At 46.6% G+C, this 12309-nt stretch overlaps 1 protein-coding gene across 1 annotated transcript; it reads left to right on the forward strand.

The window, feature by feature from the left end:
- The first annotated feature begins 448 nt into the window (after positions 1-448).
- Positions 449-11093, forward strand: LOC125317639 (spermatogenesis-associated protein 16-like). Its single transcript, XM_048287515.1, has 11 exons — positions 449-467; positions 854-1240; positions 2311-2456; positions 3161-3250; positions 3662-3746; positions 3913-4060; positions 4426-4566; positions 4800-4912; positions 7615-7779; positions 9056-9133; positions 10814-11093. The coding sequence occupies exons 1-11, from the start codon at positions 465-467 to the stop codon at positions 11018-11020; spliced, it is 1563 nt and encodes a 520-aa protein (XP_048143472.1). The 5' UTR covers positions 449-464; the 3' UTR covers positions 11021-11093.
- The last annotated feature ends 1216 nt before the right edge of the window (positions 11094-12309 follow it).

Here is a 12309-nt window from a genome sequence, read left to right on the forward strand (position 1 = left end):
CAAAAAATAGTTTGCATAACCACACCTTTTCTAAAGCAAATAATGAATATACATAAAATGTAACCGTACATGGTAATCTGCCGTGTGCCTGGGGTGGGTGTGTGCTAGGAGGAGCGATCCCCGCACAGCCGGCACCGAATAAAGCAAACGCCTGCTCTTGGACGCCGTCTCACAAGTGTGCCTAGGCTCGGTTTGGAGCGATTCATAGGACGGAATGCCTGCCCTCCTTTTAGCAGGATAAGGCAGAGAAGGAACATTAGATCTCCACTCAGGACTATGAAAAGACATTTTTTTCCCAGATACTTGCATTTTATTTCATTCTGTTTTCTTTTCTTCATTCAAGTTAATTCAATAATATGTTCCAAATCTATTTATCCCAATGCATCCAGTAAAGTTAAAAGAATGAAAGGCAACTAATTTTAACATATTGCCCCTTCATGTCACCCTATTTGGTGCTAAAATCCATGGTAAAGTGTTTTCTGAAATCACTTCTGGAAACAAAAGAAAGCTTTCCTGGGACATTTTGCAAAGGCAAGTTGTGACAAAGGGGAATGGCTTTAAGGTGAAAGAGATTTAGATTGGATTTTAGGAAGAAACTCTTGGCTGTGAGGGTGCTGAGGCCCTGGCACAGGCTGTCCAGAGAAGCAGGGGCTGCCCCATCCCTGTAAGTGTCCAAGGCCAGGCTGGACGGGGCTTGGAGTGACCTGGGATAGTGGAAGGTGACCCTGCCCATGGCAGGGGGGTGGAATGAGATGATCCTTGAGGTCCCTTCCAACCCAAACCATGCTGGGGTTCTCTGAAATGACTTTAAATCCCACGATTCTCCTCTCACCTCCTGCTCCTTCTCTTGCAGGAGGCAGAAGAGCACAAACAACGACCGCAGAGTGGCGCAGATAAAGCAGAAAGCCATGGAAATCTGTCCGGGACAAACGCAGAAACGCCAGCAGAGAGCGGCACAGGGACATTCCCGGGCCCTCCGCTTCCCATTCCTCTCTCCAGACTCAGGGAAATAGAAGCGGAGCTGATCGGCGCTGATGAGGCGGACACTGAGGCGGAGCCTGGCGAGCCGCTGATGTCTGCAGTGGCAGCAGCAGCGGGCCAGGCTCCTGCCCCAGCCGCAGGGGACAGCGTGTGGCACCGCGCTGGCGCTGCGCTCCAGGCCGCCCTGCGGGACGGCAGCGCTCGGTACACGCAGCGCGATTTCGCAGCAGCCGCGGCCAAGTTCTCCACGGCACTGGAGGTACGGGGCTAAAGGGGTGTGACCCCCCGGTAAAGCCACGGCGGGGCTGTCCCGGCGCTCCCTGGGGCAGGAATAGCAAAGGGAACCAGGAGCACCAAGCTGGAATGCTTAGGGTTGAAGAGAAATCCCGAGATGCAATTTCACCTGAGATGTGAAAATTAGGAGTTCTAAATAAACCGCAGAAGAGGGGAAGTGTTGGACTGAACCAGAGAATCTCGGGTAATTTTGTATTTTTCTCCAAGTTCTGAACTGTATTAATGTGTAGAGGAAATGGAAGTCCCATAGCATGAAAAAAATGCTCCTCTTTTTAATCCCAGCATTGTTTAATCAGCAACAAATGCCCTCTCAATACTTGGGAGTTTTCACTCTGCCCTAGATAATGTTTTCTCTCCACTCTGACTCCAATCTCTTCAGCCAGGCACTTGAAACCCTGAGAAAGGGACCGCCTGCACTTCTTTTAGCACTGTTCTGCCAAACTTCATTCAAAAGCAGTTGTCAAATACTAGGGGCTTTCCAGTTCACAAGCAACTATCCTATCCTCAAATATCCTATCCCTAACTGGCTTTTTCTACAATACTGAAGTAATTTTTTTTAAGTGATAAATATGACAGCAGCTAGTGAGTAAAATGATAAAGTATCGTCATTTTTAAGTGCTTTGTTGCCCCCTATATTCTGAAATGAGCTGTGGTAGGGACAGCACCACGGGTCACTTAAGAGGAAAGGAGGGCTTGTCTCCTCCTAAGAGGAAAGGCTGGTGAATGGACATAGCAGGAAAAGGGATGAAGAAATGAATCCCTGGGATTGCGGACAGAGTGATTGGGACATCACAGAATTGTAGGGCTGGGGCTTCTCAGCAGTCTCTTAATCCAGCTTTCCCCAGAAGCAAAAAACAAAACATCCCTGAAAGACCTTTCTGTCCTCTGTACTGATTTTTGTAATGCTGACTTTAGTTAGAGCCACAGTCTATGAGACTTGAGTTTTCTCCACTGATCAGTCACAAAAAGTATTTCCACCTAGCAGCACATGGTGTATTCTAATATTTGGAAATCATGGTTTTGTTTCATGTGCAGCTTTGCAGTAAAGGCTTTGCTACAGAGGACCCCTTGAAGTCCTCTCCAGATGATATTTCCAGGCTTGCCAGTTGGATTGAGTCAAAGCTCGTCATCTGCTACTTAAAACTGGGGCAGCCTGACCTTGCTCTGCAACATTCACACAGGTGAGAGAAAATATGGATTAGAGTCACTGCTAAGACTGAAATCCACCATGAAACAAAGACTAGGAATAACTGCAGTGCAGGAAGAACCAGTCTAATGGTGAGAAAAGAAGGATCAGGAAAACACACCTTACATGGGGCACTGGTGTTTCGATTGGACTAATGGCATCTGTTGAAGTGAAGGGTCTAATACACGGGCCAAGGTTCACCCACATTGCACCTATGCCTTGTACAAAGAGTATTTCAAAATAACTCAGGTTCACCTTCTGAAACATTCCAGATGCACAATGTTTCCAGGGAGATGGGCCAGACACCTGCTGCTCCTGCCTGGGGAGCTGGGGGTTAACAAGAACTTGTGCTGTAGCAGTTTTACTTATGCTACCTACACGCCGAAGGCAAGAGAGAATATTGCCCCTGAAACATTTCTTCTAGAATACACAAACCCCTAATGAAATTGCATTTAGGATAAAACCACAATGAAATTAACCTTTAAGTAATATTTTTAGTACTATTTTCTTCATCGACCACAGCTGGAGAGAGAGGGAGAGGGAGAGGGAGAGAGAGTTCCCCTGACATTGGAGATGTAGCATGGAGTTGTAGAGCAGAAGTGCATACAGTGTCTGCCTCAGTCACCGTTTGATTCTTAGAAGCTTTAATGACGTAAGAAACCTCAGTCTAAGCTTGTCCATTCCTCTTCTGTCTCCAAGGAGCATCATTCAGAACCCCTCTCACTTCCGCAGTCACCTGCGCCAAGCCGCTTGCTTTCGGTGCCTGCACAGATACTCGGAGGCTGCAAGGTACTTCTGCTGCTCGGGCTTCCACAGGGCTCCTCTGTATCCCTTTCCTTGCAGCTCTCGGCAGTGACGCATCCTCCGAGAGCCAGGCTTTTCCAAAATCCGTCGGAACTTTGCACTGGCTTTGTGTGTGTGATCTCAGGGGCAGCAGAGCTCCAGTCTTCCCAGTTCATGTTAACGTGAATAATCCCACTTGCGGCCCTAAATGACATCATCCAGGGCTATTTGCTGGCAAGAGTTTAGCGAGCTAAAAATGTGTTTGCTGGTACTTTTCTAAAAGTTGGACAAGGACTTGGAGTTCTGTGTAACCTTTGGTATCAACCTCACGTGACACTCTGTGAATAGGACCTCCTTTCAGTCTGGCCACAGATCCCCTTCTCTGCCTGCACACTCCTCTGCTGCTTTTGTCCTCAGGAGCGCCATGGTCGCGCAGTATCTGTACGTCTTGGCTGAAGGAGCTGGGCTGGAGACCAGTGACCTCATCCAGCTGTACTGGCAGGTAACAACTGACAGCCTGGGAAGGAATCACAGGATATGCCAAGCTGGGAGGGACCCCCAAGGACCACTGAGACCAACTCCTGGCTCATGGAGTCTCCATCCAAACGACCTGGTTGTTTTGTTTGGGTTTTTTTCACTAAGTGTCTAATTTTTTTGCCCTTTTCTAGGCTATGACTCAAGAAGCCCTTAGTGGAGAAGTCTCTTTTTCTGTTCTGTACACACCTTTTGAGAAAGAGAACAAGACTGACAAAATAAAGGAGGCCAACAAAAGCTTTGCTGAGAAGCACCCTGATTACGTGCAGCACATATTTACAGGTAACAGCAGTTTTCAGCTGCCCTTAAGCACTGTGGACTCCGTTTGTGTGGCTGAATTCAAAAGAGTTGGAGACAGTTGGAAAGTTTGAGCTGCTTGGGCTCCAGACACTGTGGGGTATTGGGCAGAATATGCTTTATCTCAGGCATCAGAAAAATGAAAGCAGTTGATGCAAAAGGCTGCAGAGCCCTAAGATTCAAAGCCCAGTGAGAGCTGGATGTGTTGGTTTTGTCATCTGTGTTTTGCAAGGTTGCTGGAGACCATTTCACTCCTTCTTTGACTTCCCTTATTTTTCTCCAAAAAAGTAACTTCTCTTACAGCTGAAAAGAAATAGGACAGTGGAAATTATTTTCCTTTCCCTATGCAGATCCTCATGGAATTCACCTGTTGCCAGAGAGGGCTGAATCTCACCCTGACCAGCAGTACTTACTGACTCTGGGCTTCAGAAACAAAGAGATTGGAAAAACCGTGGAAATGTCTGTAACTCGAAAACTGCCAGTCTTTCGAGGTATGCCAACTTGCTTAAGAACTGGCCTGGCTCAGGGGTGACCCCCACAATCCTTACTAAATGAGAGGGTGAGAGGTGTCTCAGGACCCATTCCTCCATGCCAGCCGCCTTGATGGCCCAGCTCTTCCCATCCCCTCCACTCCTCCTCCAGTTCACCCAACATCCTGCCAGATGCCCTAAAGAAAAGGGAGATGAATAAACAGCCTCTGTGGTTCTGTAATTTTGCTTCATAGGCCGGAAAAGAGCTTTCAGTCCCAGCATGGAGGAAGAAGAAGAAACATTTTGGCAGAACACTGGGAAAAGGATCGTGGCAGCCATGGCTTTTATAGGAAGCACTAAAATAAAGGTGAGTATCCCATTCCCTTTCTGGTATGTGGTGTGTGGGAAGGACGTGTGCTGTTGGGGGGTAATTCCTGCTGCACATGCTCCTCCAGTGTCCACAAATGCTCCGTGAATTGCATTAGGAACAGAGCTCCAGTGGCTTTAGACACTTTTGAAAAGGAGTCCTAATGATTTAACTGTGACCACTTGAGAATCCCTCCACATGCAATTTTTGCCAATCTTTATGGCCTTTATTAACTCCATCAAGAGTTAATCATTGCTACTTGAAACACTTCTCGTGATTGAGATCTGGATCTCTGTGGAATGAAGGATGTGAAATAATCCTCCCATCTGTTACAACCATAAGCCAGGTGATGGTAGTTACCTCTGCTCCATCCTTTCGGCCATAATGGACACAGCTTTTAGCACCCTGGCTGACAATTAGCACAAAGGTCAACAATCAAATTTGCACATAGACGAGACTGTTTTCATGCAATTCTTAAATTATTCTCTTGAAAAAAGAAACATGAGCTAGAGATCTGGGGAGGCTCTGACTTCTCTCCTCCTAGAGGGCAGTTGCTGGAGCAGCAGCAAGCACCGGAACTCAGGCACTCAGCAGAGGGAAAGGTGTGCGGGGCTTGGCCAAAAGCATCCACGCTGGGGTGAGGGAAGTGGAGTGGATGGAGGGCAGATGTCCCTGAGGAAACACAGCTGCTTCTTTCCAGTGCTTTCCTGAAGCCCTTTGCTCTTGGCTTTGGATGACCAAAAGCCCCAGTTCCCAATGTGCAGAGTAATGCAAGTGGCAGCTTTGGGAAAGGGGAGGATCTGTTCCTGCTGGGGGCATTCCCTTCGATGCACTTGGAGAAGTTACAACTACAAACAGAGTGTGGGTTGGATACTGGATACACAATAAAATCCTGGTCTTTCTGAAAGCCCCAGAAAAACTGGGGCTTTTTAATTTTTTTTTGACCCCCCACTTCTCTCTTTGCTTTTGGAGCTGAGATTTCTCTATTGCAACTACTGCAGCCTCAAAAGAGTAACAGGAAGAGAAAAAACTTTGAAATCAGGCAGGTTTTGCACTCCTCATGACTCCCCTCTTCTGTAAATTAATTTGGAGGAACAGGAACACACAGTTCAAGTGGAGATAAGCAGTGAGGTCTGGTTTCCAGGGCACAGGGAAAAGAAATTCATCCTGTCAGAGATGAGAACAGAGTGCTGCCTTAGGACTGCCCAAGCCAGTCCCCACTGTAGGCATTTACACTGCTGCCACACACCAGTATTTTCTATGAGCTTTACACCTTTACATTTAAATATTCTTGCTGAAACACAAGTGCATTCCCAGAAAAGCCAGGGTAAAACTCCAGCACCACTGAAGGCAGCAGCCAAGTGACTTTTTTTTTCAAGGAGGCTGGCACAGCAGCCCCGTGGTTTAGGCAAGGGCTACCCTGGTGCCACCTCCACAGCAGGAAGGACAGGGAACTGGGCTGAAACATGGGCCTACAGGTTCATAACCAGTCCCAGAGGTCGGTGTGGGACCTGCCATGGAGAGGAGGAAAGCCCCAGGAAAGAAGAGAGAGTCACTGAGTTGGAACAGCTGCCAGGTCCACATCCATCATCAGGGGAAACATATTCCCTTCCCCTTCAGTTTACAGAGCGTTCAGTGATCCCAGCGAGACCGAACCTCTGACTCAAGGAGCAGATGGCAGTGCCAGTTCTACCTGGGAAGAGAGATGGGCACAAAGCCAGAGCTGCTCTGCTGCTGGGGACTCGTCTCTCTTTATGGCACTGACAGAGACTGGGCCACTTTTGTTTTCTTTAATGTATTCCACAATTGTCTTCAAGCTACAAACATGATGCTGTTTTATTTCCATCACACGTAAGCTAAATTAAAAACGGCCAAACTTCAGCTACAGACTCAAGCATTACAACTTACTTGGAGAGGAAAAAATAATATATTTGGGATTTAACAGAACAAACGTTTCTTTCTGCCGCCCTCTTCCTCTTTTGCGGATGCAAACGTGCAATCCAACTTCTTGTTCTGCTCAGGTTGGTTTTGACCAAACCATCTCAGTGCTAAAGCCAAGCTCATTAAACCATGGCAACAGTTAAGAGAAGTCAATTCTGCCCCCTCGGTTTTGCAGCCACACAGCCTGGAGTTCACTACGTCATTTATACACACACTGCTCTGGCTCAGATGTGAAGGGAAAGCCTGAACATGCTTCAAGCCTGACATGTTCCTGGCTGCCTGGAGGTCAGAGACCACCTCTGTAGGTTTTAGTTCCTCCAGGGTCTGTCTTTGAAACCATAGATTGGCCTGTCTGTGCCCAAACCATGAGCTGACACCCTGCACCCTTTCCTCAGCCTCCTTCCTGAGACTGGAAAAGCCATCCAGGAAAGTCAGGTGATGTTCAGTGGAGGGGGTGATGGAAAAGCCCTTTCCAAAGGAGAAAACTGCATTCGTCTTTGTCACCTATTGTCTCCCCTTCCCATGTATCATGATGACATCTTTGTTCTCCTAGTCCTACTAGAGAGGTTATAGCAAGAAAGTCTTTTTGTTCCCTCTCTAAAGCCTGTCCCAGCAGCGTGGCCTGAAAGGTGCTGGATGGCACACTGCTGAGAGCAGGACCAGCACAAACACTGATGAGAAGCCTTGAGGCACAGGAGTCCAAGGATCAGGGTGCTCCCTGTGCCTCTCCTCTCACCTCCTCTCTTTTCCCGGGCAAACAGGATGAGCGTGGCCCATGTGCACGGGCCATCGAGCAGTTCCACCACGCCAGCCTGCTCAGCCGCCTGCAGAGACGGGAGGAACAGGCCCAGGTGATGACCCAGGCAATGGCTGAGCTGGCGACTGCTCCCTACCTGCAGAGAGTCTCTCAGGAGGATGACAAGCTGGTAGGTTTGGATTTCCAACACTTGTTTTGGCCTCTGCAAGCTGGGAGACAGAGCAGGAAGGGCCAGGGCAGAGTTCTGTATTTCCACCCTGTGCTCTGGAAGTCGTTTGTCCAATGTGGGGACCTGAAAGAGTTCTCAAATCCTCCTTCAGTGCTTTGACAGAGGAGGTGCTGATCACCTGCAAGGGTGATTGATAGAGCCACCAGGACTCACCTGTCAGTATCTATGGAAAATCCCTTCTCTGCCCCCAGAACCTCCCCAGATCAGTCTGGAAAAATGATTGCAATGATTCAGATCATGCTGCCTTGACATCTCTGACCTCAGAAGGCACCTGCAGCAAAACAGCCTGAATCCGGCTAGAGCTGAGAAGGAGAGGGGGAAAGGAGGGAAAATTGATTTTCTGTGCTGGGTCCATGCACCACATACTCCCTGTCTCAGAACAAACCTGTCTGCCTGCTCATGGTAACTTGTCAGACTTGCTGCAGAGGTGCCCCAAGACAGTGAAGAACCCATGAGAAACATGGACTGGGCCCTTGGCTGAGCCAACCCAGCTCCAGCAAGGGTCAGCAGTGGGATGATGGCTGGAGCCAACGAGGCCAAAAGTGATGGTATCCAAGGGGGTTGGGGAAAAAAGAGGGGGGGAAACATCTCCTTCTTGCTCTGCATCAGTGGCAGATGGTGTCTCTCTTCCTCCCCCAAAGGGACGCCTTTGGGGAAGCCTTGTGCCTCCAACTGTGTTGGAGCACATCCGGGAATGTTGATATCTACAGACATAGTCCCAGTAGATCTTAATTCCTTGTCATGAGTAAAATGCTTGGGAAGAGACTCCAAAACCTTTTGTTTGGATTCACTTTAACTAACTCAACATTTTGGAAGAGAATTTTTTAAAAGAGTGCAGCAATAGCACAGGTCTCAAGTACCAGCTTTTCCCAGTTTGTTCCTCAACACTGATGCTGAGGCCAGGACAGCCTGGATCCAATCCTTGCCTCTCTGTCTCTGAATTAAGAGTATCTGAACCATCTTCCAGGAGTTGGGAAGGCTGCAGGGTGAGGCAATGCCAGGACTACCCTGGAAGGGGACTGTGGGGAGTATTTTAGATCCACAAGGACGCAGTGCAAGGGCTGAAGCAAAGATGAGTTGGCTGTGCTCACTGTGTGAAAGATGAGTCACAAAATCATCAGCGTGCAAATGATTTTAATTGGGATATAATTTGTGTATGCAGAGAAATGATTTCTCTGTGAATTCCACACCAATTGTTTGTATCTCGGTGCCACAGCTGCAGTCACTGATGGCAGATGCTGTGGACATCCTCGCAGGAAGAACTGGAGAGCGTGTGTGGACTAAAATACAGAAGGTAACAGCCTGCAGCAAAGGGCAGGAGAGCAGATTGTTCCTTGGGCAGGAAATGTCCCTAACTCCGGTCTGTTCAAAAGGCAGAAAAGAGAGGATGTGCCAGGTGAAACCTGATCCCGTGCCTTGACCTCTGTCCATGCTCAGGCTTGGGAGTCAGCGAGGGTCTGAGTGCATCCCTGCTGTGCAAACAGCATCCCAGCTGTTCAGCTGCACCAGGCACTGGTGTCAGTGCAGTGTCAGGCACTGATGTCAGCAACTGATGTGCCAGATTAGTTCTTATTTGGGGGGCTGGAGCCAACACCTATTCTATAAATATGAGAAGCACAGGCAGACCATGCCAAACCACAGTTGCAGGTAGGAACATCATTCCTCTGCTGCTTCCGGGTGGCATCCCCAGCAGGGCAGACACTGCTGGATGGTCCTAAAGGAGCTGCTGTAAATCCTGCTGCTGTTCCAGTGTCCCCTTTGCCCTCACTCCACACCCCACCCATCACCTGGGACACGTTTTCCTTCCTCTTTCTGCCCTTTGTGCTCACCCAGACACCAACACTACCCCCAAAATAGAACAGGCAGAGGAATGTTGTGCAGACATTTTAATTTGGTCTCTGGCTGAAGAGTCCTGGGGGCTCAGTGGTTATGGTTAATAGCGCCAAGCCCTGCACTGGACCTTTCTATTACGGGATCAGTCTTCCCCAGACTTCCCATATGCTTTTGGCCAGTGCACGATTTCCTAGGCTTTTACTTCAACTTGTTCAAAATGAGGCTGGCACCCGGAATCCTCTCTCTGATCCTCTGCATGTTTTTATGCCAAGCACATGACAGCAAAGGCAATCCCTGAGGTTCTTTGGAGAGCCCAAAGCTTCCTGTGCACCTGTGGCCATGGATCTCTTGGCAGCAAAGGAGCCACAGCCCAGGCACGAGTGCCCATCAAGCTTCAGCAGCACTGCAGAAAACTCTTTTCCATGGCATCATGCACGGTGCTATGTGCAGCCCATCCCCTGAACAGGTCCCCTTTGCCAGCCCTGTGGGCATGAGGAGGAGGCAGAGCTTCTCTGCCAGACTCCTTGTGCCCTCAGCACCCCAGGGCAGCAGATGGAATTGTGCATCAACTTTCCTGCTTGCCTCTCTCAAAAACACATCCCCCTCACCGACCCAAACCATGGCCAGAGCGTGTGGCACAGCTCCAATCCAAGGCCAGGGCTGAGGAGCACTTTAGGGACAACTCAGGACACGGATCAATACAAGAGGAAGCCATGCTTGGATTAATTCCCAGTCTGTTCTTCTGTGCTGTGCCTGAAGAAGGCACACTGCACTGGATGCCTGTCAGCACGGCCGAGCAGGAGTTTGTTTTGGTTTTTTTTTAATTATTTCAGCTTAAAATGCAATGGGCAGATTGATTCTTTAGATTCTCCCATGATGCAGGGTTTGCATCTTGAGTGGAGCTCCGTGTGAAGGGAGTCTATTCCAGAGCAATGAAGTAACTGAATCCAAACAGAAATGGAGAAAACAAAAATAATGACAAAGTCAGGTACCACTGCTGCAGCCAGTTGCCCAAGAGGAGGCTTCATGTGTTTCTGTTTCTAATGACTATTAGTTTTGAAATAAACTAATTGCAGAAGCTTTTAAAGTTTTTATAGAGGCGAATGGAGTTGCTTGTGACACCACTTCTTTCTAATTGCAGGTGGCACTAATTGAAGAGTACTTGAGGGAAGGAGAAGAGCATTACTTAAGGACCCCACACATGCAAATACCTGGAATGGAAAACATGAACTGGACTCCAAGGGGACAGGGATATTTGAGACTGAAAAATACAAACATGTTCATTCCCAACCCACGAAGCTTGGCCACAGGGCCAAAAAAAAGACGCATAGCTTTTGCAAAAAGTTGATTTTGTAGGTATTTTGTAGCTATTGATATCAATTTGATAGATGTTAATCTTATTTTAAATTATATTAACTTGAAAAACCGTTGAAGTTGTATTAATTTAAATTATATTTATTATTTATTATATATGTGTTATATATTACATATTACATATTATATATTATATATTATATATTATATATTATATATTTTATATATTATATATATTCAATTATTATTAATTTAAATTATATTCAATTGTATTTAACTATATAAATTGAACTTGTATTAATTTAAATTAAAGTGGTATTAAGTAGTATTTACTTGCATTAACTTGAAGTTGTATTAAATTCAGATTGCATTCATTTGTATTTACTTTTATTAATTTTATGTTGTATGAATTTAAACATATTGTATTAAACTGTATTTAACTGTATAAATTTAAGTTGTATTAGTTTAAATGTAAGTGGTATTAAATAGTATTTCCTTGCATTAAGTTGTATGAATTTAAATTCAGATTGCATTTATTTGTATTTACTTGTATTCAAATTGTATGAATCTAAACTTGTATTTAACTGTATTTAGGTGCATAAATTTAAGTTATACTAATTAAAATGGTATCAAATAGTATTTACTTGCATTAACTTTAGTTGTATGAATTTAAATTGTACTAAATTATTTATTTATCCATTGCATAAAACTAAGTTGTATCAGTTTAAATTTAAATGACGTTAAATAGTATTTACTTGCATTAACTGTTAGATATGAAATAAGGTTTACATTGCATTAAATTGGATTTACTTGTATTAAAGTTGTATGAATTTCAATTTCAATTGTATTTAATGTTGCAAACTTTTAAGCTGTATTTGTTTAAATGTCAGTTGTATTAAATTGTACTTTATGGTATAAAATGTGAGTTGTAGGAATTTCAATTTAAATTCCATTCAGTTGTGATCAATTTTACTACACTGTATTTACTCTAACATTGTAAGCAACACCAACCTTCTGCTCTGAGCGTATCCTGTGTCCAAGCTCTGTCACATCCTGCCCGAGCAGCTCTGGACACAGGGATCCCGCACCCTCAGCCGGGCGAACGGAGCCTCCCTTGCCTTCCCTGCAGCCGCCGGGACGCTCCCAAGGGGAAAAGCGGCAGCCGGGCCCTGGAGGCGGCGGAAGCTGCGAGGGCAGAAACACAACAGCAGGGCAACGGGCGAAAGCGAAACGGAGCCACGCTGCTGGGCCGGGATTAAGGGTGGGAAGCCCTTTGTTCTCCTGCGTGCCCCAGGGGCGGTGTTTTCCCCCACTGGATGGGAA

This window comes from Corvus hawaiiensis, chromosome 27 (genome assembly GCF_020740725.1).
Source record: "Corvus hawaiiensis isolate bCorHaw1 chromosome 27, bCorHaw1.pri.cur, whole genome shotgun sequence".
Taxonomy (NCBI): domain Eukaryota; kingdom Metazoa; phylum Chordata; class Aves; order Passeriformes; family Corvidae; genus Corvus; species Corvus hawaiiensis.